The sequence below is a fragment of the Protopterus annectens genome, chromosome 4.part0, assembly GCF_019279795.1.
Source record: "Protopterus annectens isolate FY-2018-M chromosome 4.part0, PAN1.0, whole genome shotgun sequence".
Classification (NCBI taxonomy): Eukaryota; Metazoa; Chordata; order Ceratodontiformes; family Protopteridae; genus Protopterus; species Protopterus annectens.
In genome coordinates, this window is record NC_056733.1 from 598,549,500 (window position 1) to 598,576,990 (window position 27,491).

Sequence of the window (27,491 nt, forward strand, 5' to 3'; positions counted from 1 at the left end):
TGAATTGAGATGGCGATGACTGTTAACAGGGTCATTGTAGAAGTCAGATGTGACTTGTACATATGGGTAGATGGAGCTTATGATTTGAACTTCAGGGTTGTCATGGTGTCACATTCACTCATTGAGCCTTGTTTAACTACCCTGAAGCTTGATTTCTAGAAGGTGATTTTCCACCATCTGAGCCTGGCAAATCTTGGAGCTCCAGGCTCTTACTTGCAAAAATTGTCATCTGTTCTTCCATAAGTACCAGCTGTCATTTAGGATGAATCATTTTCCTCACAGGTATGGCATATGACCTGTCACACACTAAGTACTTTCACTCCTGGTTTTCTTTCTTGATGCTGAAATTAATGGATCTCTCCTTGAACACTGATGATTAGTTATGGCTGTACCTACATGTATACATAACTAGTAGCAGACAAACTAGATATTTCATTTACCTAGGATGGAACACATCACAGTAACTAAATTGACCCTATCCAAATGGAATGGTAGCTGCACTGCCTTCTAAAACCAGAAGGTTAATTGTTCCTTGGCCAACATAATGGCAGGGCATTCCATCTGTGGTGGAGCTTATCCTTGCTAGATGTTTCAGGAATTTGTTCACGGCAAATGTCTGTGCTATGACTACATGGCCAACAGCTGTTACAACCATTGTAGCTTGGGTCTGTACTTCAGGAATGGGGCATGCCATGGGAAGTCTGTCATTCAGAGAATCCTACCTGATGTCTTTCCCCTGCATTTTGGGCTCAGTTTACCCATCAGGATTGCTTTTTTGGACACTACTTGGGATTCTGTACAGTTCTTTCACCCACTACAGAGGACCCCATTTACCATGTTTGTCTGATCACCATAGTAATCAGTCTTAGAGATGGCCTTTTACATTAGGTTCATTATTCTGTTTTCCTCTCATCTTGCTTGGGACACTTTAGCTGCTGTACTGTAGCAGCAGAAAAGGCCTGTTTTACCCTTGCCAGCTGGTGTGTTTCTTTGTATCTGCTATGTACACCCCGTCTGAACAGGGGCAAAGTACTGGGGGTTATGGGTGTGTTAATAACCATTATTCCTAATGTAGAGATATATTGCATGTGCCAAAGGAGGCATATGAGTCTCATGAGTGTGGTAGCACAAGATTTTTTAACAGCAGAGGCATTAAAGGTTACAATTAAAGATGGATATCTTGAAGATCAGCTAAATGTGGTAAGTGCTTGCATGTCCACCAGCAGCTGCTAGTCTACATTGTATTATATTGTGCTGTTTGAACTGTGGTGTAGTTCCCAGATTTGTTCCATGGTTCTGAACTGGTTACAGGAAATGTTATTGATAATAACTATTGAGAATCCTGGAATGTGTCATTTTATTGTTTTTGCCACTGTTTCTTGGAACTAGATATTGTAGTTTCTTGGCCACATCTAGCCACAGTATCAGAAATTAATTTCATATTTCCATGGGTGCTTTTATGGTTTTTGAAATGACATTCTTTCTTGCTCAAAGGAGGTGTTGGAGGTGTAATCACTGGGATAATTCAGCTCTTGTCTTCCTTAGCTGAGGACATGTAAAACAAGTGCAGATTCTGTTTGGCACAACTAGTCTTTGCAATGTCTGGTTCAGGTTCCCTTTAGCCTAACATAGTTCATGTTCTGTTTCTGCCTGGCATGGCCTGGGGATATGCATGGAATCCTATACATATGGCTTTAGCATGAAATGCTTTTCTGTTTTGAAGAGGAAGGAAAGTTTTTTTTTTTTTGAGAAGCAGGCATTTATGAAACTAAAAGAAGGGATACTTCTAAATTCAATTTTGTAGGCTTTCACCCCCACTCCACTCCTATAACCTTTCAGCAGGAACAGCTGGGTTCATAGGTTCATACTAGGCTAGCTCCCTTGCGAGCCATTTCAAGCCTAGCCAATTATCCCCTGTGAGATTCAAACCATGTACCTTGTGTTTGTAAGGCAAACACCTTAGCCATTAGGCCACCCTCCCATAGCAGTACTTGCCATGGGGATGAAGGTTTAATGGTCCGAAAGTGACCCTCACACACCCCGTATTTATTGAACTTGTTTTAAATTGAAAAGACAGCCTGGAAGATGTGGGAAGAGGTGATGAATAAGGAAATGTTAAAATATACCCTTACATTGTTTTCTAAAAGTTAGTGACAGAACAAGTGAAAGGCCTAGTCTTATGCTTTAACACTTAGAGCAAGGTCCTTAGTAGATGTATATTTTAATGTTTAAACAGGTCACCTACAGCTGTCACAGTTGGATGAAGCATGGTCCACTAAAACTGTTTTTCTAAGCTGTATTTAGCCAAAATGTATCTGAGCGGAGTAGACTGCACCATGCTTCAAAAGTCCCTACCCCTTCTGCAAAAATATGACCTACTGTGAGGACATAGTGTGTCAGGTTCTATTGCCGGGGCATAGGGGTTTCTCTAGGACTGGATGATTCATTGGATATTATTGCCCATTGATGATTTAAACAATGGGTTTGACCCACAAGTGCTTGCATGCTGCATGAAGAAAGTAACATTGCACCAAAACACTTAGGCACTTGTGCTGTTGTAGAAAACTACAAAACATAGCACAGGTTAGAAATAGGCTTGAAACAGAGCTAATATTTGTCAATGTAACAGATATGCAACATAGCAAAGCTGTGAGGTGTTGGAAATTTCTCACAATTTATGCCATTAGCTGTAATACGGCAGCACACATTAAAGGAGTGGATCTAGATTATCCAGAGCTGGGGTCTACTGCCCGACACCATGTACGCTAGAGAAATTGGTGGCACACACACATTTTACTGCTTTTACCCTCAAGGCAAGTTTGATAACCTGATCATTTGCATGGAGTTAGTTTTCTTTGTAGTGTTCCACATGGTGTGAAGCTAGGCCAGGACTGTAACATAACATGATGAGGTGGGCAGAAGGGAAGAAAGGGTGCTAATCTCGTTATTAGAATGATGGCTGCTGCTGCTACCCTTTATCCTTGTACCATTTACCCTTATTTCCCTTGCAACACTAACTGCCATTGATTAGACTAGAACCAGGAGCTTGATCTAGGTTTGTATGGTCATTAGTAAAACACAGGGCTCTCCATACCAGAGGTTTGACTATAACAATAGAGAAGAGTACAGTTCCGAGTCAAGTTATAGGTTATCTGTATTTAGTTGAAAAGGAATGGTTTAAGGGCTGATCAGAGGTCATTGTATTATTGGTTTAAAAGCATACCTCTTTATAAAAGACTGAGTAGTTCAGGTTTACAAATTAAGATTTATGTTACACATTTTGCTTCTTGAAAAAATTAAAAAAGTGAAATATAAAAATTGCATCTGTCATGATGCTAAACTACAGTGGTTTTTGTCTCCTTGGTCTTGCTGTAGTTTAGATTGCTTGAGACAAAGCTGATAAAGTTGCATTGCAGTGCTACAGATGTTAAAGTTTGTTGCTTGCCAGAATGTGCTGATTGTTTTGTTTCTTCCCTACCTTTCTTCTCTCTTCTCTTTTCTGTTGTCTTCCTATTGATTCCTCCCCCCTTTTTCCATCTCCCAGGGCCCGTCAATTCTAGAAGCCAGTCTGGTCTGGAAAATCTCAGTACCAACATGGGGTTGGAGGCAATTATTAGGAAGGCCCTTATGGGTAAATATGAACAGTGGGAAGAGCACTCACCTCCCAGTGCCAATGCTATTAACTCTTTGAATGCCATTGCAAGTGTACCTGCTGCTATCCCCATATCTGCCACTGATGGACGGAATGATGACATTCGCTCTTTGCCAGGTCTGCAGTTCTTTCCACCTTGCTATATCTATCTGTTCATGTTCAAGCTGTAGGCCTTGAGTTTCTTAATACTGGCATAGTTTCTTCCTTGAAAGGAGCTTGTTGCTTGCTCGGAGACATTGAAAGATGCAGCTTCCATTCTGGCTTTCTTACAAACCCCACATAAATTGGAAACTATGAAGTCTGATTTTGCAGGTTTTCCTTCAAAGAGATGATGCAAAAAATGGTATATTAATTAGCAGAATGTATCGTCTCTAAAATGAAAACTGCTTCTTTCATTATGTGTTGTTTTATTACGATCAAACAATTTTTGCTTGGCCATTTTACAGTACCCCAGGAGGTTTATAAAGACATAGTCAGAATATCACTTTTCCTTAAATGACAGTAGCTGGACCCAGCAGCAATGCATTTTTTTTCTAGATGCAGCATAATGCTGGTATGATAGCTGTTAGATATTTTCAAAAATTTTCAAAGCAGTTTTTTTCTATTCTTTGTCATTGGCAAAAAAAATCTGTTTTATAGTAGGGCCCTGAGAGATTCAAGAACGGTATTGTTTTTAAGGATTAATGCAACTTTTTAATTTGCATTTTTAGGTAAATGCATTCATGACTTCATAAGAAAATTTAAGTTATGGATTCATTTCTCGACATGCAGTCTTTGGAAGGCTCCTGGTGGACTTATACAAAATCACTAATAAGGCATTTATCAGTGCTAAATGAAAAACAATCTTGCAGTGTTTCCGGGCAACACTATTTCTTCTAACAGCATGTGGGAAAGCCTTTAACATTGAAATGCTTTTGTCTTATTTTTTTAAAGCCTCACTTGCACTCTGTTATCATTAACTGATATTTTACTGTACAAGGCATGGTATACCTGAAGGAACAGCTTTTATTGCAGCTATAGCTAAGAACAAGTGAAGATAACCTCTGCAGTTTATGAAGTAATCAGTTGTGTTTGTAAGGTTTCTCAACTCAAAAAAGTTGAGGGATGCTTACTTAGCATAACAAACTGCCAACAGTAGTAAAAAAATGAAGGCATAAGCATCTTACCTGAGAATGATTATTTATAAGTGCAATTATTTTGTTATTTTAAGCCCTTTGTTAGAAACTAAAATGTGTCCTCTGTTTCAATATTTTTGTCTCTGTTGGCAGCACACACTTGGGAATTTTTTTTTCTTACTCTTTACAGATGTCTAATTTATTGACTTATATTCACATTTCTAGGAGGAGGAAAGGCAAAGGTTGCTTCCAGGTCTGGTGGCAGGAAAGCCAAGTCACCAGGTCCAGGAATGTCGCTGGCTGAAAGACCGCCATCTGCTTCTTCTGTCCATTCTGAGGGAGACTGCAACAGGAAGACACCAGTGAATAGTCACACATGGGAAGAAAGACCATCTTCTGCAGGTAAAATTAAAGTTGTCTGCAGGTTAAAAAGGTGTGCCTGCGGAGGTGTTAGAGATTACATTTGGTGTTACCAGTTACTTAGTTATCATTCTGAAGAACATCTTCAAAACATCCAGTGGTATGGATGTGCAGGTATATGTCTGTGCATATTCAGGAAACAAAAACTGCTAATAATTTACCAATTTTCAGAAAAATTAACAAAATTATACTAAGAAAATTGAAATAAAAAGAAAACAAAACTAGCCATCAACAAACTAACATCTTAAACAACTTTAATCTTCTTCTTCTTTCGGCTTTTCCTGGTTAGGGGTCGCCACAGTGGATCACCTGTCTGCTCTGATTGGCAGCGGAGTTTTACGGTGTTGAGTTGCCAGCCCAGTGCCCAACCTTCCACAGAAGGCACACACATGCAAGCACTCACACCCAGGGCCAATTTAGAGTGTCCGATCCACCTACAGCATGTCTTTGGGATGTGGGAGGAAACTGGAGCACCCGAAGGAAACCCACATAACCACAGGGGGGACATGCAGACTCTGCACAAAAGGCACCCCAGCTGAGGATCGAACCAGAGAACCTCTTGCTGTGAGCCGGCAACGCTAACCGCTGCACCACCGCAGCCGCCCATCATAAACATCTTTAATAAAAAATAATAAAATAGTGAAACACAGAGTAAGCACTTTCATCTCATAAAATAATCACTTTGGACTGTTCATCACCTCTGCTGCACCTTCCTGGTCTGCTTTCATAACTCTGATTGCTCTGTCCGTGGAGATTTTGGCAAGGGCTTTCCTTCATTTTTCAGGAGCGTATCAGATCAATCAAAAACAGAAATTCTCTGAATGCATCTCATCAGACAGAAGTAACAAAAATGAATGAGTTTAAATGTGTAACAGATGAAGTCATCATATGACCAGCTTATTCAACACTTATGCTGTCATCTGAATTAGGTAACATTTAAAACTGACTTATGAATTCTGACAAAAATCATTGCTTACATGTAATAAAATTTGCCACTTGTATTCCAGAAAACATCTCTGTTTCACACCCTTATATTCTCAGCATGATCTAGTACATCAAACATTTCTTTTTAGAATTAGAGCAAGCTAAAGAATGTTTAAATAATAGCATTCAGAAGATCTCTGTTTTTGATTGCTTTGACATATTCCTGAATTCTTTCCTTCGTCTTACTGGCAGTTTTCCTGCATAAAAATTGTTGTGTGTTGAACACACTGCAATGTAAATAAATTTTGAATGCCATTTTACAGTTGTTACATTTGACTGTGGCACATGTTGTGGCTGCTGGGTCTAAACCTGTTGTGGTTAGCACCTAGAATATTCTAACTGATGTCCTTCTATTCTCATGTTGCAGTACTCTCACATGTGGGATCTTCATCTGGAGAACAGTATTCCGAGGGGGAAGTTTTAGTGAGAGACTTATCAGAGAAAGAGGAAAAAGAGTCTTCCTCCTGAGTCTGAGGAAGAGGGATGGAACTGGCAGAGGCAGGCATAGGATTAAGGGTAGGCAGAGCAGGAGTATGCGAGACTGTGGGCCTCAGGGCCATAAAGGCCTGAACAAGGGACTGGGAAAATGTTTGCCAGTCTGGCTGGTCTTCCACTGGGGCAGACAAATGCCTGTTTTTTTTTTTTGTTTTTTTTTCTTGAGAGAAGGAGTCTTGGGCATATCTTAAAAGGCTGAAAGCCTAGTGTCAGGCATTAGACCTGGGGCCAAGGTGCCCTGTTTGGAAAGTGAAGATGGCTGTCCAGGCAAACCCGGTTCCCCCTCAACATCGGTGGAGGCCAGTGTCGCAAAAACCTCTGCTGACGTACCAACAGGAGATGCTAGGGTGGCTTCTGACATGGTACCCACTGAAGTCTCCAGTTCTTCCAGACATTCCTCAACCCTTAGACAGGTAGATGGTGGGATGTCCGATGTCGGAGGTGCAGCAGTAGCAGGCCTTGAAACCCTGGCCTTCTTTTTAGATGACTCCACCTCGACGGCCGGTTCAGGATCCATACCTAGGGCCAGGCGTTTTAGTCATTGGTTCTCAACAGACAATTTAAGGGCTGCCAGGCTACTGTGCAAGGTCTTAGGGACAAACGGCTGGCAGATTTTACAAGTCGTATGCTTGTGGGACGGACCTAAGAAGAATAAGCAGAGTTCATGTGTACCTTTGTGCGGAATTTGCAGACACACTTACATTTTCCCTTCCTTGATGACATCGGCTATTAAAATACAAACAATCTAAGCTCTAACAAAAATAAAGATTTCCCAATGGGGTACTTATCTTTAACATCTTCCATAACATGGAGCAGAACAATGACATTCAACTACAGCAGAGAAGGTGTTTTTTGTGTTTCACTGTTGCAGTCATCACACTTGGGTTATCTGCCTACCCTCAGTCGGCCCGAATACCAAAGCCTTAGTATTTCTGCGTCAGATGCTGTCACTCCAGGACTGACGTCAGGTTGTTAGGGGTATAAAAACAGGCAACTGACACCATTACATCAGTCTTTCTTGCCAAGGAGCCCAAAGTAGAAGCAGTTCACAAGTGGCAGTCAGCCATTACTTGAATTTTCATTTACGAATTGAATAATCCTGAAATCTTCTAAAGCTAAGTGCCTCGTTGGGGATCCTTTTTTCTTGCTGTAACCGATATCAGAAAAAGTTAACAATTGTCTTGCCTGTGGAAAGCAAATACCTCACAGAGATTTTCATTCTGTGTCACATGTTTAGACCCAGACCACGACAAACCTCGCTGTCGGTTTTGTGCCTTGTTTAACGCTCAAACCATTCATCGTCGGGCTCTCTTTGTCACTAAATTCTTTCGCTCTCGATCTCTGTATTCTGAAATTGCTTTGGTAAGCCTTCTAACTACCGATATTCCGAAAAAACGTAAGGGTAAAGACGGAGACAGACCACATGGGTCCAAAGCTACCGATGATGCTTCCGTTAAGCTAGTCGCCAGTCTGCACGTACTCAGTGAGGTGCTTTCATAGCCCCTGATGCCTGCTTCAGTGGATTCGCAGGCTTCTACTGAGACCCATTCGGAGTCCAGTATGCCGCAAGACTCTTCTTCGACTGTGGAACCTGTGGATGTCTCTACCTTGGATGGGTCTGGAGACGCTGTGCAGGCACCTGCTTCTGAGGCAGTTCTTCGGTCAACCGATGTTCGACTACTTTTTTAACCAAACCTACCAAGTTTCTTAGGCCCAGAGTACGCACTATGCCTAGAAAACCGACAACCAAAACGCATGCACCTGCTCCTGTGCCACAAAAACAAATGCATAGAATGGCAAAAGACCTTATTACACTGATTAGGGGAAATCAGCCTTCCCCTGCTAAGAGAAAAAGAGACCAGTCCCCTACAGCTTCTACAGACCAGGAGTCTGATGACTCTGAGATTTCTGATTATGAAGACATGTCTTTATCTGCTTATGAGGATTCAGATGCAGAGGAATCCATTCCCTTTGCCTCCCCTCCAGAGGATTTTTCTTTTGGTGAAACCTTCCATACCTTAAGAGAGCATTTCCACTGGGAATGCCAAGACTATCCTCAGTCCAAAAAGAGACTTAGAGAATTTGTAGAGTTGCCTCAGCACAGGCCTTTAGCAATACCCTGTCCTGGATGTTGTTGATGATGATTTTATGGAATCCAGTCTTACTTCTGACATTTTACCTCCTGCTCCTAGGAAACCAGACAGGTACTACAGAGTACCTGACACTCACAAATTTCTTTTCAAGAATCCTACTGCTGACCCAGAGATCATTTCCCAGGGGCCTAAAGGTATCAAGGCTACTACAGGCAAGAATTCCACCCCTTCGAACAGGGATTCCAGAGCTTTGGACAGATGGGGTAAGAAGCTATATACCTCTGCAACTCTCGCTGTTAGGGCATTGAATTGTCAGTTTCACATGCTGAAGTACTAGCAGCATATTATGGAACTTATTAAACAAAAAGTGGCAACTTTTACAGACTGTGCCGAAAATAAAGAATTGCAGGAGTTTATGCACTCTGCAAGCCAAGTCAGTTAGCATACTTTGCAATGTAGCTTTGACACCCTAGAAGCATCTTGCCGGGCAGCAGTCCCTGGATTTGTACTGAGAAGACCTGCTTGGCTCAAGGAGCAGACCTTGCCAGACCATGTCAAATCAAAGTTACTAGACGCTCCTTTGAACAAGGGCAGTTTGTTTGGGACCAAAGCAGAAGAGGTTCTTAAGATGGAAGAAAAAGCTAAGTCTATGCAGACTGTTAAAGAATTCTTACAAGTGCAACCCCCTAGATTCAGCAGGCATTGCCCTTCCAAACATTGGTCCTTTCCAGCCCCCTCCAGGCCTTCTCAAACCAGACCCAGGGAAAACAGACCACCCAGACTACAGTCTCAGGGTATGCAGAGATCTAAGCAATGGAGTGCTCCCAATCCTAAAGCAGGGAGTGGTAAGCCACCACCTTACAGAAAAAACTCACAATGACTTCTTTACTCCACTCCCCAGCCCTGCCCAATTGCTTGTGACCCTAAGAGGAAAACTTGCCCTTCATGCAAAAAATTGGATGTCCATCACACAGAACCGGTGGGTCCTCAACATTGTATCCCAGGGGTACAAATTTCATTTCCATTCACTGACAACCCCAATGGGGTTTCCAGACCTTCCTCCAAACCAGTGGGCAGAGGCTCAAAGCCAAGTAGCTTCCCTGCTCAATATCAGAGCTATTCAGCCGGTTCCGGTAGAACAGATGGGTCAAGGACTCCACTCCAGACTCTTCCTGGTACCCAGGAAAGAGGGCTCTTAGCGCCCAATCCTGGATCTTTCAATTCTCAACACCTTCCTGGTGGTACCAAAATTCAAAATGTTTACCTTGTAACAGCTTCTTCCTATGCTAGCCAAGGATGCCTGGTTAGTCACCCTAGACTTAAAAGAAGCCTATCTGCATATCCCTATAAGGGAGTCATGCAGGAAGTATCTACGTTTCAGGGCAGGATCTATGCATTATCAGTTCTCTGCACTTCCCTTTGGCTTATCTACTGCACCCAGAGTTTTCACAAAATGCCTTGCTCCAGCCATTGCATGCTGCAGGAAGAGAAATATCCAAATTTACCCGTACTTGGACATCATCGTCTTCTTTTGGCTGTTCCCGTTAGGGGTCGCCACAGTGGATCACCTGTTTCCATTTCTTCCTGTCCTCTGCATCTTGCTCTGTCACACCAACCACCTGCATGTCCTGTCTCACTACATCCATAAACCTTATCTTAGGCCTTCCTCTTTTCCTGTTACCTGGTAGCTTAATCCTTAGCATCTTTTTCCCAATATACTCTGCATCCCTTCTCAGCACATGTCCAAACCAACGTAATCTTGCCTCTCTGGCTTTGTCTCCAAACCTTCCAACCTGGGCTGACCCTCTAATATACTTATTCCTAATCCTGTCCACCCTCGTCACACCCAGTGCAAATCTTAACATTTTTAACTCTGCCACATCCAGCTCAAACTCCTGCCTTTTTGTCAGTGCCACTGTCTCCAACCCATATAACATAGCTGGTCTCACTACCCTCTTGTAGACCTTCCCTTTCACTCTTACAGGTACTCGTCTGTCACAAATCACTCCTGACACTCTTCTCCACCCATTCCATCCTGCCTGTACTCTCTTCTTCACCTCTCTTCCACACTCACCGTTACTCTGAACTATTGACCCCAAGTATTTAAACTCATCCACCTTCGCCACCTCTACTCCTTGCATCCTCACCATTCCTCTATCCTCCCTCTCATTCACAAGCATATATTCTGTCTTAATCCTGCTGACCTTCATTCCTCTTCTCTCTAGAGCATATCTCCATCTCTCCAGGGTCTCCTCCACCTGTTCCCTACTCTCACTACAGATCACAATGTCATCTGCAAACATCATAGTCCATGGGGACTCCTGTCTGATCTCGTCTGTCAACCTGTCCATCACCATTGCAAATAAGAAAGGGCTCAGAGCTGATCCTTGATGTAACCCCACCTCCACCTTAAACGCATCCGTCACTCCCACCGCAGACCTCACCGCTGTCACACTACCCGCTTACATATCCTGTACCACCCTTACATACTTCTCTGACACTCCTGACTTCCTCATACAATACCACAACTTCTCTCTAGGCACCCTGTCGTATGCTTTCTCCAAGTCTACAAAAACACAATGCAATTCCTTCTGACATTTTCTGTACTTCTCCATCAACACTCTCAGAGCAAACATCGCATCTGTAGTGCTCTTTCTTGGCATGAAACCATACTGCTGTTCACGAATCATCACATCCCTTCTTAACCTAGCTTCTACTACTCTTTCCCATAACTTCATGCTGTGACTGATCAATTTAATCCCTTTGTAGTTACTACAGCTCTGCACATCACCCTTATTCTTAAAAATCGGTACCAAAAGACTTTTTCTCCATTCCTCAGGCATACTCTCACTTTCCAAGATTTCATTAAACAATCTGGTTAAAAACTCCACTGCCATTTTACCTAAACACCTCCATGCTTCCACAGGTATGTCATCTGGGCCAACAGCCTTTCCATTCTTCATTCTCTTCATAGCTATCCTAGCTCCATTCCTCAGGCATATTCTCACTTTCCAAGATTTCATTAAACAATCTGGTTAAAAACTCCACTGCCATTTTACCTAAACACCTCCATGCTTCCACAAGTATGTCATCTGGGCCAACAGCCTTTCCATTCTTCATTCTCTTCATAGCTATCCTTACTTCCTCCTTGCTAATCCATTGTACTTCATGATTCACTATCCCTACATCATCCAACCTTCTCTCCCTCTCATTCTCTTCATTCATCAACCCCTCAAAGTACTCTTTCCATCTCCTCAACACACACTCCTCGCTTATGAGTATGTTTCCCTCATTATCCTTTATCACCTTTACCTGCTGCACATCTTTCCTAGCTCAGTCCCTCTGTCTAGCCAATCGGTACAGGTCCTTTACTCTCTCCTTAGTGTCCAACCTTACATGCAACTCTTCATATGCCTTATCATTAGCCTTCGCCATCTCTCTCTTTGCCATGCACCTCATCTCCGTATACTCCTGTCTACTTTCTTCATCTCTCTGACAATCCCACTTCTTTGCCAACCTCTTTGCCTGTATACTCTTTTGTACTTCCTCATTCCACCACCATGTCTCCTTGTTGTCCTTCCTCTGTCCCGATGTGATCTGTCCCGATGTGATACCAAGCACCTTTCTAGCCGTCTCCCTTACTAGCTCTGCTGTAGTTACCCAGCTATTTGGTAACTCTTCACTGCCACCCAGTGCCTGCCATACTTGGACAACTGCCTGATTCAGGCGGACAGTCACGAATTGCTGTTGCAACACCTGACATTTGTGAAACACCTTCTCACTTCCTTGGGGTACACCATCAACGTAAAGAAATCAAAACTGGTACCCAGTCAAAAGATTGTATTTCGGGAAGCAAGCTTGGACACAACATCCCAGATGGCATTCCTCACTTCAGAAAAACAAGTTTGTCTTACAGCCTCTCTCTCTCTCTCTTTAGGCTTTTCCCGGTTAGGGGTCGCCACAGCAGATCACCTTGTCCGCTCATGATTGGCAGTGGAGGTTTACGGTGTCGAGTTGCCAGCCAACCTTCCACGGAAGACACACACATGCACGCACTCATGCCTAGGGCCAATTTTAGCATGCCCAATCCACTTGCAGCATCCCTTTGGGGATGTGGGAGGAAACCAGAGCACGACCCTCCTATCTGATAGCCTACTTCAAACAAATGGCCACCAGAGTGCAGATATCCGCAAGAAAAATACTGCAGGCCCTAGGGTTTATGGCCTCATGTATACTACTAATTCCATATGCAAGACTGCAGATGAGGAAAATTCAGTGGTACTTAAAAAGTCTTTGGTGCCAACATTCTCAGTACCTGGAAACAGTCATTCCTATCATACCCTGGCTAAGGACAGAGTTCCTTTGGTGGGCAGAAGCATGCTACCACAACAAGGGATTGCCCTTTTCTCAACCCCACGCCACCCAGACCCTAACCACAGTTGCAGCAGACTATGCCTGGAGAGCACACATGGACGGCAAATGCATTCAGGGCCACTGGAGCCCAAGTCAAATTCATCTGCACATCAACCAGAAAGAAACGCTAGCTGTGCAGAACACCCTGACAGCTTTCAGATCCCTACTCTTTCCAGGACAACTGCTAATGAAAACAGACAGCACCACAGTTATGTGGTATATCAGCAAGCAGGGGGGATCCCACTCCTACCCACTCTGCAGGTTAGCCATGGCCCTGTGGCACACGGCTTTGGACATGCAAGTCCATCTGCAAGCTCAATTCCTGCCAAGCAAACAACACTCACTGGCAGACGACTTAAGCAGAAATCTCCTAGACCCACATGAGTGGCAACTGGAGCCCAGCACCTTCAACCTTCTGATTCAGAAATGGGGGACCCCAGAGGTGGATCTGTTTGCCTCCCCCTGCAACCACCAGCTCAGCAAATTCTGCACCAGGAATCCTCACAGCTGGGCCTGGAAAGTGGATGCCCTATCTTTTCAGTGGGTAAATCTCTCAATGCCTTTCCCCCTCTGCCCCTTCTCCCGAGTATTACTCAAGATAAGACAGGACAGACCAAGGACAATTCTGATTGCCCTGGACTGGCCATGCCAGCTCTGGTGCCTACTCCTGCGCAGCCTGTCGCTGGTGCCACCCTGTCATCTACACCAGAACCCAACCATGCTCTCTCAGCAGGAGGGACAGAGTTTGCATCTACAACTGCAAATCCTAAATCTTGCAACCTGGCTTATTCCTTGAATTCTCCACCAGCAGCCCTAAGCAAGCAGGTGCTGGATGTCATTCTTGAAACTAGAAGACCCAATACAAGAAAATCCTATGCTAAGTGGAAAAGGTTCTGCTCCTGGATTCTTTCTAAAGGAGACGACAGAACTCTGCCCTTCCTGCTTCTAATCCTGGATTACTTAGCAGATCTACTCCGCAAAGGCCTGTCCTTCTCCTCCATTAAGATATATGCCTAAGCCATTTCGGCTCATTACAACACTGAGCCACCTCTCTTCTTGCACCCTCTTATCAAACAGTTCCTGAGAGGGGCAAATAACTTAAGGCCACCAAGGAGAGCACCCATCCATGCTTGGGACCTTAACTTTGTACTGGAAAAGCTCACGCTTCCCCCCCTTTGAACCTGCTGCATCAGCAGACTTAAAATTCCTCTCTTGGAAAACAGCCTTGCTTCTGGCCATCACTTCAACTAGAAGAGTGTCTGAGCTATGGAACCCTTCATTATTTTCTATGCCTGCAGAGCTTCCCTCAGGACTAACCCTTCCTTCATGCATGAAGTGGTGTCCAGTGTGACTTTCAACCAATCCATCCATTTGCCAACTTTCTTCCCTAATCCTCAAAATAAAGGGGAAAGGATCCTGCACGCCTTGGGCCTACACAGACAGCTCAGATTCTGCCTTGATAGGACTAAGCCCTTCAGAAAATCTGACTAGTTACTAGTCAGCTTTGCAACAGGGGCAGAGGGCAAGGCCATTTCAAAACAATTTCCAAATGGATAGCACACTGCATCCATTTCTTCTACAAACAGCATGGGAAACCAACCCCACAAGGGGTCAGAACACATTCCACAAGGGCAACATCTACTTCTACAGCATTCCTCAGGGGAGTCCCAACCAGGGACATCCTGGAAGCTGCTACCTGGAGTTCAGTACACACCTTCACCAAGCATTACCACCTGCCTATCTTTTCCAAATCCAGGGCAGGCTTTGCAACAGCAGTCCTGCATGGCATTCTAGCCAGCCCTAACTCTTCTTGATTGTCTCCACCCTTCTTCAGCTTTGGGAATCCACACAAGTGTGATGAGTGCAACAGTGAAACACGAAAAACATAGTACACTTGTGTACAGTTACCATAAATGTAGATGTTCGAGTGTATTCACTGTTGCAGTCCTAGATGTTCTTCATGTTTTACTGTTGCAGTCATTACATTTGGGTTATCTGCTTGCAGGTAGCCCTCAATTGGCCTGATTAACAAAGTCTTGGGTCCTGTGTCGGTTGCTGTCCCTTCTTCCATGATGTCAGGTCATCAGGGGTATAAAACATGCAGCTGACGCCATTACATCAGTCTTTCTTGCCGTGCGGTGCCTGAAGCAGAAGCAGTTCGCAAGTGCCAGTCAGCCGACTCCTGGAATTTTTGTTTTCGAGTTTCAGAACCGAAGTCTTTAACTAAAGCTAAGTACCCCATTGGGGAAACTTTGTCTTGCTCCTTTCCGATGTCAGTAAAAGTTAATAATTGCATTACTTGTGGAAAGCAAATACCACATAGAGATTTTAATTCGTACTGTATTCCTTGCCTAGGCCCTGTCTACGATGTACCTTGCTGTCAATTTTGTGCTTTATTTAATCAGCACACTATCCGTTGTCTGTATATTTTTGCCTCTAAATATTTCAGTTCTTGGTTTAATTATCCAGAAATGTTGTCGGTTAGCTATCCGACTACCGGGATTCCAAAAAAATGCAGAGATAAAGACAGAGACAGGCCGCCGAGGTCCAAAACTGCTGACGATGCTTCTCCTAAGCCAGTCGCCAATTCGCCGGTACTCAGTGAGGTACTTTTGCAGCCCCTGATACCCACTACTTCTGATTCGCAGGCCTCTACTGAGACCCATTTGGAGCCCGGTATGCCGTGAGATGCTTCAACTATGGAACTCGCGGATGCCTGTTCCTTGGATGGGTCTGGAGCCGCTGTGCAGGCACTGGCTTCTGAAGGTGTATTCAGGTCTACGGACTTGCATATTAAACCGATGCTGCCTTCTTTACTTAGGCCTAAATCTCGATCCATGTCTAAAAAACCGACACCCAGGCCACATGCTCAGGCCTCTAGGCCTAAAATACAAATGATAAGAATGGCTAAAAATCTAATAACTCTAATCAGGGGTAGCCAACCCACCCCCCTTCTAAGAGGCCTAGGACTGAAGTTGATTATGAATCTTCTGATCAGGATTCTGTTTTTTCTGATTCTTCTGATGACCTGGATTTGCCCTTATCTACTTATGAAGATTCTGATGCAGAGGACTCCATTCCCTCTGTTACCTCTCCTGAGGATTTTTTTTCTTTTTGGGGAAACCTTACATACTCTAAGGGAGCATTTCCACTGGGAAAGCCAGGATTTTTCTGATTCAAAAAAGAGGCTTAGGGATTTCCTTCTCCTACCTCAGAATAGGCCTTCAGCTATTCCTCCTGTACTGGACGTTGTTGATGATGCTTTTTCGGAATGTAGTTTGGCCCCTGATTCCCTGCCTCCTGCTCCCAGAAAATCTGACAGATGCTACATGGTCCCTGAGTCCCACAAGTTCCTTTTCAAAAATCCTATTGCAGATCCAGAGACTATTTTACAGGGGCCCAAGGGCATTAAGGCTTCTACTGCTAAAAATCCTACCCCTTCTGATAGAGACTCCAGGGCACTGGATAGATGGGGTAAGAAGGTTTACACTTCTGCAACCGTGGCCATTAGGGCTTTAAACTGCCAGTTTCCTATGCTAAAGTATCAGCAACATGTTATTGGACTGCTTAAACAGAAAATTATGTTGATAAAATAAAGAATGACAGGATTTAATGCATTCTGCTGAACAGGTTGGAAAACATACTTTGCAATGTGGTTTTGATTTGTTAGAGACCTCTTGCAGGGCTGCTGTTACTGGGTCTGTGCTCAGAAGGCATGCTTGGCTTAAGGAGCAATCTTTGCCTGATCATGTTAAAGCTAAATTGTTGGATGCTCCTTTAAATCAAAGGACCACCTGTTTGGCAACAAGGCTGAGGAAATTCTTAAAAAGATGGAAAATAAAGCTAAATGTATGCAAACTGTTAAAAGATTTTTTCAGGTTCAGCCTCGTAGATTTAGTAGGCACTGGCCCGCTAAGAATTGGTCCTTTCCAGCCTCTTCCAGGTCTTCTCAAGCCAAACCCAGGCACAGCAAAAACCCCAGGTTTCAGTCCCAGGGGACACACAGAACTAAGCAGTGGGGGCCTCTACTTCCAAATTTGGGAATAATAAGACTCTCCCCTATGGTAAATGGTCTCAATGTCTTCCTTTTAAAATTTCCATGCACTTGTCAACTGACTGCCCTTTTGGGGGGGAAAGATTGCTCTTCATGCAAAGAACTGGGAACTCATTACCCAGGACAAATAGGTTTTAAATATAGTGTCCCACGGATACAGATTTCACTTCCACAAGTTGCCAGCACAAAGTGGGTGGCCGGACTTACCCCCAAATCAGTGGGCAGCAGTCCAAAACCAAGTACTTTCTCTCTTATGCATGGGGGCTATTCAACTGGTACCAGAAGAGGAAACGAGACAATGTCTCTACTCGAGACATTTCCTGGTACCCAGAAAAGACAATTCATGGCAAATATCTTGGACCTGTTTACTGATTCCAAAATTCAAGATGCTGACTCTTCACCAGTTACTTCCTATGCTAGGCAAAGATGCCTGGTTGGCAACACTAGATTTAAAAGAAGCATACCTGCACATCCCAATCAGGGAATTTTGCAGAAGATACCTACGCTTCAAAGCAGGCTACACACACTATCATTTCTCTGCACTGCCCTTTGGCTTATCTACTGCATCCAGGGTATTCACAAAGTGCCTAGCTCCAGTTATTGCATTTTGCAGGCAAGGAAATATTCAAATATACCCATACCTGGATGATTGTCTAATTCAGGCAGAAAGCCAGGACATACTTTTGAATCATCTGGCCTTTGTAAAAAGGGTTCCAACTTGTCTGGGGTACACCATAGACGAAAAGAAGTCACACCTGGTACCCTGTCAACAAATTATATTCCTGGGAGCAAGCTTGAATACAACTTCCCAGATGGCTTACCTCACGCCAGAGAAACAAATTCATTTGACAACCTACTTCAAACAAGTGGCCACAAAAACCCTGCTATCTGCAAGACAAATACGCAAGCCTTGGGGTTCATGGCCTCCTGTATTCTTCTAATTCCATATGCAAGACTGCATATGAGGAAACTACAGTTGTATCTGAAAAGCCTATGGTGTCAACATTCTTAAGACCTAGAAACAGTTATTCCTGTCATACCTTGCCTACGCCTAGAGTTCCTTTGGTGGGCAGAGAACTGCCACCAAAACAAGGTACTACCTTTCACACCACCCCTTGCTGCCCAAACCCTAACAACAGACGTATCAGACTATGCATGGGGGGCTCACCTGGCAGGGAAGTGCATTCAGGGCAAATGGAACCCAAGTCAAATGCACCTGCATATCAATCAAAAAGAAATGTTAGCTGTACAGAATGCTCTGTCAGCTTTCAAGGACCACATTCTTCCAGGACAACTAATGGTAAAGATGGACAACACCACTGTTATGTGGTACATAAACAAGCAAGGGGGTACACATTCTTACCCCCTCTGCAGACTAGCCATGGCATTGTGGAACACAGCTTTGAGCTACCAAGTGCACCTACAAGCTCAATTCCTGCCAGGGAAATTGAATACACTGGCAGACGAACTAAGCAGAAACCTCATGGACCCACACGAGTGGAAACTAGAACCCAGGATTTTCAACATATTGACAAGCAGATGGGGGAGCCCAGATGTAGACCTGTTTGCCTCTCCCCAGAACTACCAATTGGACAAATTTTGCACAAGGACTCCCCACAAACAAATCTGGAAAGTGGATGCTCTGTCCTTCAGCTGGAAAAACCTATCAGTCTATGCCTTCCCCCCTCTGCCTCTGCTTTCCAAAGTACTACTAAAAATCAAACAGGACAAACCAAGGATGATTTTGATTGCTCCAGACTGGCCGCACCAACACTTGTACCCCCTTCTGTGTTATCTCCATGGCACCTGCCTCAGACTCCTTCCCTGCTGTCTCAGCAGGAGAGCCAGATTCTGCACCCTCAGTTTCTAACACTGAACCTTGCAGCCTGGCTAATTACATAATCTTTCCTTTACCATCCCTCAGCAAACCTGTGATGGATATCATTTTAGAGGCAAGGAGGCCCAGTACTAGAAAATCTTAAGCTGAAAAATGGAAAAGATTCTGTGCCTGGAACTAGTCTCAAGGGATGAGCACAGCAGTGCCCAATTTACCTCAGATTTTACAATACTTAACTGAGATGCTTCACAAGGGCCTGTCTTTTTCCTCCATTAAAATCCATGCCTCAGCCATTTCTGCTCATTATAACACAGAACCTCCTCTCTTCTCTCATCCACTGCTCAAGCAGTTCCTCAGAGGGGCCGAAAATTTTAGACCACCCAGGAGAGCTCCAACCCCAGCCTGGGGCCTTAACTTTGTCTTGGAGAAACTCACTCTACCTCCTTTCGAGCCAGCTGCTACTGCAGACTTAAAATTTCTTTCCTGGAAAACAGCTTTCCTTTTAGCAATCACTTCAGCTAGAAGGGTATCTGAATTACAGGCCCTTATGGCAGTGGAGCCTTTCATCATCTTTCATGCGGACAGGGTGTCCCTCAGAACCAATCCATCCTTCATGCCCAAGGTGGTATTCAGTGTGGCTCTTAATCAGTCCATTCATTTTCCAACCTTCTTTCCTAATCCAAAGAATAAAGGGGAACAGATACTGCATTCCTTAGATGTGCACAGACAACTTAGATTCTACTTGGACAGGACTAAATCTCTAAGTAAATCTGAACAACTGCTGGTGGCATTTGCTGCAGGGGTAGAGGGGAAGGCTATTTCAAAGCAAATCATTTCTAAATGGATAAGCCATTGTATTCATTTCTGCTATAAGCACCATGGAAAACCTATCCCCCAGGGGATCAGACCTCACTCCACCTGGGATGCGTCTACCTCTACACCCTTTCTCAGAGGCTTCCCTGCCAGGGACATCCTAGAAGCTGCTACCTGGAGTTCTGTACATACTTTCACCAAGCATTATCATTTGCCAATTTTCTCTAAATCCAGAGCTGGCTTTGCCACTGCAGTCTTGCTGGCCCTTATGCTATCTAAAATTCCTCCTCCCAAATATAGCTTTGGGAATCTACCCAAATATAATGACTGCAACAGTGAAACATGGAGAACATAGTACGGTTGTGTACACTTACCATAAATGTAGATGTTCGAGTGTATTCACTGTTGCAGTCCTGGTTACCCTCCCTCCAGCCCCCTAATTTCTTTTGGCTATACCCCTACTTTCCTTTACTATACTTAAAAGCCTTTTTGGTGTATTTGCTTTTTTGTTGGAGGTATATCCTTGTACTTTTATATTTAATTGCTTCCCATTAGGGGGGCACCTGACATCTGGGGCAAGAAAAACTGATGTAATGGCATCGGCTGCATGTTTTATACACCTGACATCATGGAAGAGGGGACAACAACCGATGCAGGACCCAAGACTTTGTTAATCAGGCTGACTGAGGGTTACCTGCAACAGATAACCCAAATGTAATGACTGCAACAGTGAATACACTCGAACATCTACATTTATGGTAAGTGTACACAACTTTACTTTTCCCTCCTGCCTCTATGGCTATTACTTACCCCTTTCAGGGGTATTGGTATTGATATTTACTTTTTACTGGTGGTGTTTTCCCCACCATAACTTAGCTCCCTATTTGGGGGGCTCCTGACATTTGGGGCAGGAAAAACTGATGTAATGGCGTTGGCTGCCTGTTTTTATACCCTTGACAACCTGATGTCAGTCCTAGAGTGACAGCATCCAACACCGAAATAATAAGTCTCTGGTATTCGGGCCTACTGAGGGCTACCCGCAGGCAGATAACCCAAGTGTGATGATTGCAACAGTGAATACACTTGAACTTCTACATTTATGGTAAGTGTGCACAGCTGTACTTTCTGAGGTCTGTGCATGGAGATGTCACATTTATGGCCCAGCGTGTGACGTCCCACGCACCAGACAGCAACCAGGCTTAAGCTTTGGTAGATGAGCTGGAAGTTCAGGTTGCCTGAGGTGGAGGATCCCACATGTGAGAATACTACAACATGGAAGAGAAGGACATCTGTGGTTTGCCTGAGGTGGAGGATCCCACATGTGAGAATACTACAACATGGAAGAGAAGGACATCTGTGGTTATAGTAAGATTTTACACAACTAATCTTTCCACCCTCTTTTGTTGATGAAATCAGGCCCTTTGCTCAAATCTCCTAGAGACATGTTTTGCACAGAGTGGCTAGCCCTGCCATGACATGCAGTCTGTGAGCTGTGTTCTTTTTTCTAGAGGATACTGTGCACCACAGATGCCCAAAGCAGTTCATTGACACAACTCTTCACCCAGTAGGGCACCATGTAGAGTCTATGCTGCTGCCCACAGCTGCCTTCATTGGTGAATTTGCAATGGAAACATACAGCATGTTTTTGAAAGGTGAGAGTAACCCCACGGAGATACAGTGAAAGCATGCAAACTCCAATCAGACATTGGCTGTAGGTCCGGATCAGATCTTGTATCTTGTGCATGGGATGCGAAGACCTTAACCATTATGCCAACTGGTCTGTCAATTCATTTCAATTAGTCATCCTCCTTTGAAGTTTCTGTCCAGTCTAGTTATTGTACCACAATGCTGTCTTGAGTTCTTGCTTTTGAATTCCCATTTTCCATAAATGTTATTGTCACATGTATCTTAAGAACTCTTCTCTCATTTGTTATATTTTTCCTTCTAGATCTCCATGATACATCCTCACTATTGCAAAATAGATTCCTGTCCTCACCAATAAAAAGTATTCCCTGCTGATCATTTATTTCTTCCAAAATCCTCAAAGTTCCATAACTATAAATCTGAAGTAGGATATTCATTTGTCTGCAACCTGTGGGTTATGGATCCGATATCGGATCCGAACCGGCATGGTTTTCCAGCTATGGATCCAAGCTCTCAGCTCCTCCCCTCACCCATAATGCTCTGCTCTACCCTCATGACCTCAGATCTCGTTTGCCGCGCTGGTGACTGGATTTGTATTCATAGCTCTCAGCTAAGTGGTTATTTCTTACCTGTTAAATCAGAAAATTTAAAGTTTTTTGTGTATTTCTGTGTGAAAGTTTAGGTTTCCCTCTTTGATAGTTTTATTTAGAGTTAAATTAAGTAATTTTTTCCTCCCTCGCTGTTGCGTAGAGTGTGTGTGTTGGGCCTGTGTGTCTGTATTTGTTTAAGTTACTTTTAGTAGCTTTATAGATTTGAATGGCTGATCAGCCCAAATCTATTTTTTCAATGCCCGAGTGTGGCCATAAGCTCTCACCGCTGATGGCCACACTCGTGTGTTAGTGTCTCGGGTTGAACACCTCACATCTGGTTGCTCCATTTGTGCAGGGTTCAACCCCAGGGCACTGAGGGAGCGGAGGTCCAAGCTTGTCTTGGCGAGTCTTTACCGCCAGACTCGGCTCCGCCTCCGCTCCTTCGGGAACAACTGTGGCTACGGTTATTCCCCTGTGGCACCCCTCCTGCTCCTGGGACTCAACCTCCCGCTTCTGGAGAGGAGAGGGATGCTAGAAAAAGGACCGGAGGGAGAAGCACCACAAGCGCGGGCCGAGACCTCTGTTTCGCCCCGCCAGCCAAGCGGCTTCTCCCCGGCTCATGTCGGCTCGGTCTCCTCCTTCTCGGCCCGGTCCCCTGTGTGCTTTTCACCGGGTCCTGAGGAGGAGGAGACCCGATCTCCGCCGAGGCTATCGAGGAGGCACTCCAGGCCTACCTCGTAGCCTCGCCGAGATCTACATATAGCCTTTCTGATGCTGATCTGGACCGAATGATGAGAAGGTTCATCCAGGCCCAGATGCAGATGGGAGTGCTCTTGCCTCCCTCTGGGGAGCTCAACACCCTTTTTAAGCCTATTGCTCCTTCTCCGACCCGCTATCCGGGTTCGAGCAGCTGGAGCCGAGCAGCTTCGAGCCGGGGTGGGTCGGCGCCGATAGTACTTGGTACCGGATCCGACCCTGCCCTCGAGTGCGCCGGATCCGACCTTCGGAGCCTGGATCCGAGCCTCGGATCCGGGGATCAGTGCTCCTTCGGCGCCGCCTGTGTCGGAGCGCACTGTCCTTCGGATCCGAGCCGCGCCGCTCCGTCCACTCTTCGGATCCGAGGGGAGCCATTGTCGGATCCTTTGGTCGAGGTCGGCTCCTTCGCTTTTGATGTAGTGGAGAGGGCTCTGTTGAGGGTCTCCGGACCCCGGCACTTGTTCCGCCCGCCCCGCTCCCTCTGCACTGGGCCAGGCTTCCACCATCCGCCCCTGGGACAGCCCGCTTGTGCCCCAAGTTGCTCCTATGGAGCAATTGCTGCTTGCGAGGACTCCTCTGACAGCCCCCAGAGGATGTCCTCGCAAGCATACGTGCAAAAGGAGGCACATTGACTCCCCCGAGTCTCTCACAGAAGACACGGACTTGGAGGAAGGGGAAGGCTCCCCACGGTCACCCCCCGAGGATGTCTCATTTGGAGACATCATGGAAATGCTCCGTATAAGGGGGGGGTGGTCTGCCCCCAAGTCTTCCTCGGACGAGTCCGTGTTCTTGGAGGCATTTGAAGCGGGCCCGTCTACCTCTTGGGTGTCCCCCCCTGCCGACCCCCTGGTGGACCTTATTACCACCAGGGCGTGGAAGGAACCGGACACCGTGGAGCCAATTCCCAAGAGACCGGATAGGATCCTTAGTCCGCCATCCGACCGGGCCCATTGGAGTAAGGGGCCTCCGGTAGATGCCATGTTGACGGCGGCGGCCACAAAGAGGGAACTGGCTCAGGAGAGTCCTCAGTCCACCCACCGAGCAAGGAGTCTCGATGATGGACCGCTTGGGGAAGCGGATGTTTAGTTTGGCGACCTTCTCGGTAAGGGCGCTGAACTATTTGGCACATGTCATTAGGATGCAGCGAGATCTTATTAAAGAATACGCTGCATCCCCGAGTCCATTTCGGAGGAGGACAGAGTTCTGCACTCCACCCGTATGGCCACTCTTAGGTCAGTTACTAATACTTCTGCGGCTACTCTCCCATGCAACAGAAGGCGCCGCTAGAGCTGCGGGGACAGGACTGGTCACTAGACGCCAGGCCTGGCTCCGTCACTGCGATTTTTCTGAGCCCTTCAAAGCCGCTTAACGCCTTTGATGGTTCTGCTCTGTTTGGCAAGACCGCTCATGAGACGCTTGACCCAGAGCGAAAAGGACGGAAGACGCTGTCTACCGTCCGAATCCGCTTCTCTGCACCCCAGAGGCCCTATTCTAGGAACCAAAAGGGTCAGAAGAAGATGTGGTTCTGGAAGTCGCAGCAGTCCCAGCCTGCTCCGGACAACCAGTCCTTCCGTGGCAGAGGAGGACAGGGAGGACGCCGCCCTAGAGGCAGAGGGGCTCCCAGAAACTTCGGGTCCAGGGAACCTTTCTCTGAACGGCCCGCAGCAACCCTGAGGGTTGCCCGACTGCTCTACTCTGGAGGCAGTCGGGACGTTGGGCACCTAGCGGCATGGGAGTCCATAACATCGGACCGCTGGGTTCTCCAAATCATATCCAGAGGATATCGCATTCCTTTCCTTTACCTTCCAAAGTTGAAGTCCCTCCCAGACGTCCCACCCGGTCAACGGAGGCCGCTTTGGCAGAAATTGGCCATCTGCTAAAGAAAAGAGCCATCCAGCCCGCTCCCCAGACCAGATCGGATCAGGGTTCTACTCCAGATTCTTTTAGTGCCAAAAAGACGGGGAACTAAGACCAATCCTAGACCTCTCTCTCTTGAATCTGGCAGTCCCCAAAGAAAAATTCGAATGGTCACTCTGCAATCTATTCTCCCCTTCTGGGAGAAAATCACTGGATGTGCTCGATAGACCTCAAGGACGCCAGACTACCACATCCTGATGGACAGGCGCCCAGGAGGTTTCTCCGCTCGGCTGGGAGCCAGTCACTACCAGTTCGGGTACTTCCCTTTGGTCTCACCACAGCCCCCAGGGTGTTCACCAAAGTATTAGCAGTGGTAGCGGCCCACCTGAGGCTTCAGGGGGTGCAGGTCTTTCCCTACCTGGACGACTGGCTTCACCGCCCAACAAGGCATCTACTTCTATTGGCGAGACTCCTTTCTCCATCTTGCTCCCTTTCTGGGCATCACAATAAATACAAAGAAATCCAACCTGGCCCACACAGCTCTTAGATTTTATAGGGGCCAGGCTAGACACAATGAGTTTACGAGCCTTCCTCACTGCGGACAGAGTTCTAAATCTGCAGCTCCAGGTGCGGGCCATTCTCCATTCAAGTTCTGTTCCGCGGAGTTGGTCCTGAGGGCTCTAGGGTCCATGGCATCGGCTATAGCACTTCTTCCTCTTGCCAGGCTCAATATGCATTCTACAGTGGACGCCTTAGTACAGTGGTCATACCTTGCTCTCCCATGCATCATCCCATAGCGATCAGCTAGGCATGCAAGCGGTCCCACTTGTGGTGGCTCCACTCCCCGTATGTCCACAGAGGCCGCTCATTTTGTGCTTCTCCCTCTCGCCACGGTGACCACGGACGCCTCCCGCCTCGGTGGGGGCACTTTATGGCCGGACCGTCCAAGGCACGTGAAACGATTCAGAGACCTTACTGCATACCAATGTTCTAGAGATGAGAGCAGTGCTCTTAGCGCTAGCACTTCAGGACTTTCTTCCCTTGGGAACAATTGTAATTCAATCGGACAACATGTCTGTTGTCTGGTACATCAACAAGCAAGGGGAACAAGGTCTTACCCTCTTTGTCGAGAAGCCATGAGAGTTTGGGAATGGGCAATCTCCACCAACCGCTTTCTAATAGCAACGCACATTCCGGGTCGGTCCAACATCCTAGCGGACAAGCTCAGTCGCACCATTCTGACCCCTTACGAGTGGTCTCTCAATTGTCAAGTAGCGGAACGCATATTCGCACGGTGGGGAACCCCTTCATGCGATCTTTTTGCTTCTCCCTCAAACACCAAGTGCGACAGTTTTTTCGCTCTAATACCTCCTCCCGGAGGTACCCCAAGAGACGCTCTGGTGCATGCTTGGCCACCCGGTCTTCTGTATGCCTATCCACCCTGTATGCCTATCCACCCTTGCCTCTGATGCTCCAAGTTCTTCAGAAAGCCTCTCGGGTGGGTTGCAGAATGATTCTCATTGCTCCGTTCTGGCCTCGACAGATCTGGTTCCCCTTCCTAAGGTCTCACTCGGTGAATCCTCCTTGGATTCTAGATCCCATCCCGGATCTGATATCCCATCCATCCTGCATTCCTCCTCCGAATCTGGACAACCTGAAGCTGACCGCTTGGCTGCTCCAGTTCCACTCTTGATTAGGACTCCCGGTATTTCATCACCGGTTAAGGCAATTTTGGTGGCAGCTCATAAACTATCCACTAGAAAGGTTTATCAAGCAAGTGGAAACGCTTTCTTGTGGGCGGAGCGGCAAGGCCTGAATCCCTTCACGGTTCCTCTTCCTTTAGTGCTTGACTTTCTAACCACTCTCTTTAACGATGGTGCCAGCAGTTCCACAGTCAAAGTACAACTGGCGGCAATTTCTCACTATCACATTGGCCATGACTCTAATCCTCTTATGTCAGCCAAATTGTGTAAAATTTTTCTTAAAGGTACTTTTCTTCTCAGGCCCCCTATAAAACAAGCAGTTCCTCCTTGGGACCTCTCTCTGGTCCTACAGGCCTTGACCGCGGCTCCTTTCGAGCCAGCGGCTATGGTGGATCTCAAATTCTTGTCCTACAAGACAGCCTTTTGGTAGCCATTACATCGGCCAAGAGAGTTTCTGAACTTCAAGCATTATCAGCTAAACCTCCTTACTTGGTATTTCATCCGACCGTGTCTACCTCAGGACCAACCCGTCCTTTCTTCCTAAAGTCGCTTCTGAAGCAAACATCAATCAGTCCATTAACCTCCCTGTTTTCTTCCCTAAATATGAAAACAAAGGTGAATATAAGCTACATTCACTAGATGTTCACAGGCAACTTAGATTTTATCTGAACAGGACGGCTGGTCATAGGCAATCCGACCAGCTGTTTATTTCCTTTGCAAAATTCAATTTGGGCAAGCCAATCTCTAAAGTTTCTCTGTCCCGCTGGATTTCACAGTGCATCTTACTGGCTTATCAAGCTTCAGGAAGGCCCGCACCGGAGGGTGTTCATGCCCATTCAACCCGGTCAGTATCTACCTCGGCAGCCTTCAAGGCTAGGATTCCTCTAGATGATATTTGTGCAGCAGCCACGTGGGCTTCATCTCATACGCTTATTTCCCACTATAAGTTGGATCTTGCATCTAGGGTAGAGCATCCTTTGGCTCCGGTGCTCCGGAGTATCCTTCCATGATGGCCGCCCAAGATTCAGGTAGCTGGGGACTCTGTCCCACAGGTTGCAGACAAAT

General features: G+C 45.8%; 1 protein-coding gene across 8 annotated transcripts in view; it reads left to right on the plus strand.

The window, feature by feature from the left end:
* The window catches only part of NCOR2 (nuclear receptor corepressor 2), a 3,277,114-nt gene that overhangs the window by 3,179,295 nt on the left and 70,328 nt on the right, over window positions 1-27,491 (plus strand). For 7 of the 8 annotated variants that reach the window (XM_044068530.1, XM_044068533.1, XM_044068532.1 and 4 more), the window contains 2 exons: window positions 3,545-3,769; window positions 4,993-5,169. In XM_044068530.1, coding sequence (XP_043924465.1) covers window positions 3,545-3,769; window positions 4,993-5,169 — 402 coding nt within the window. The remainder of the gene's footprint in view (window positions 1-3,544; window positions 3,770-4,992; window positions 5,170-27,491) is intronic. The other variant, XM_044068534.1, reaches the window with a different exon arrangement.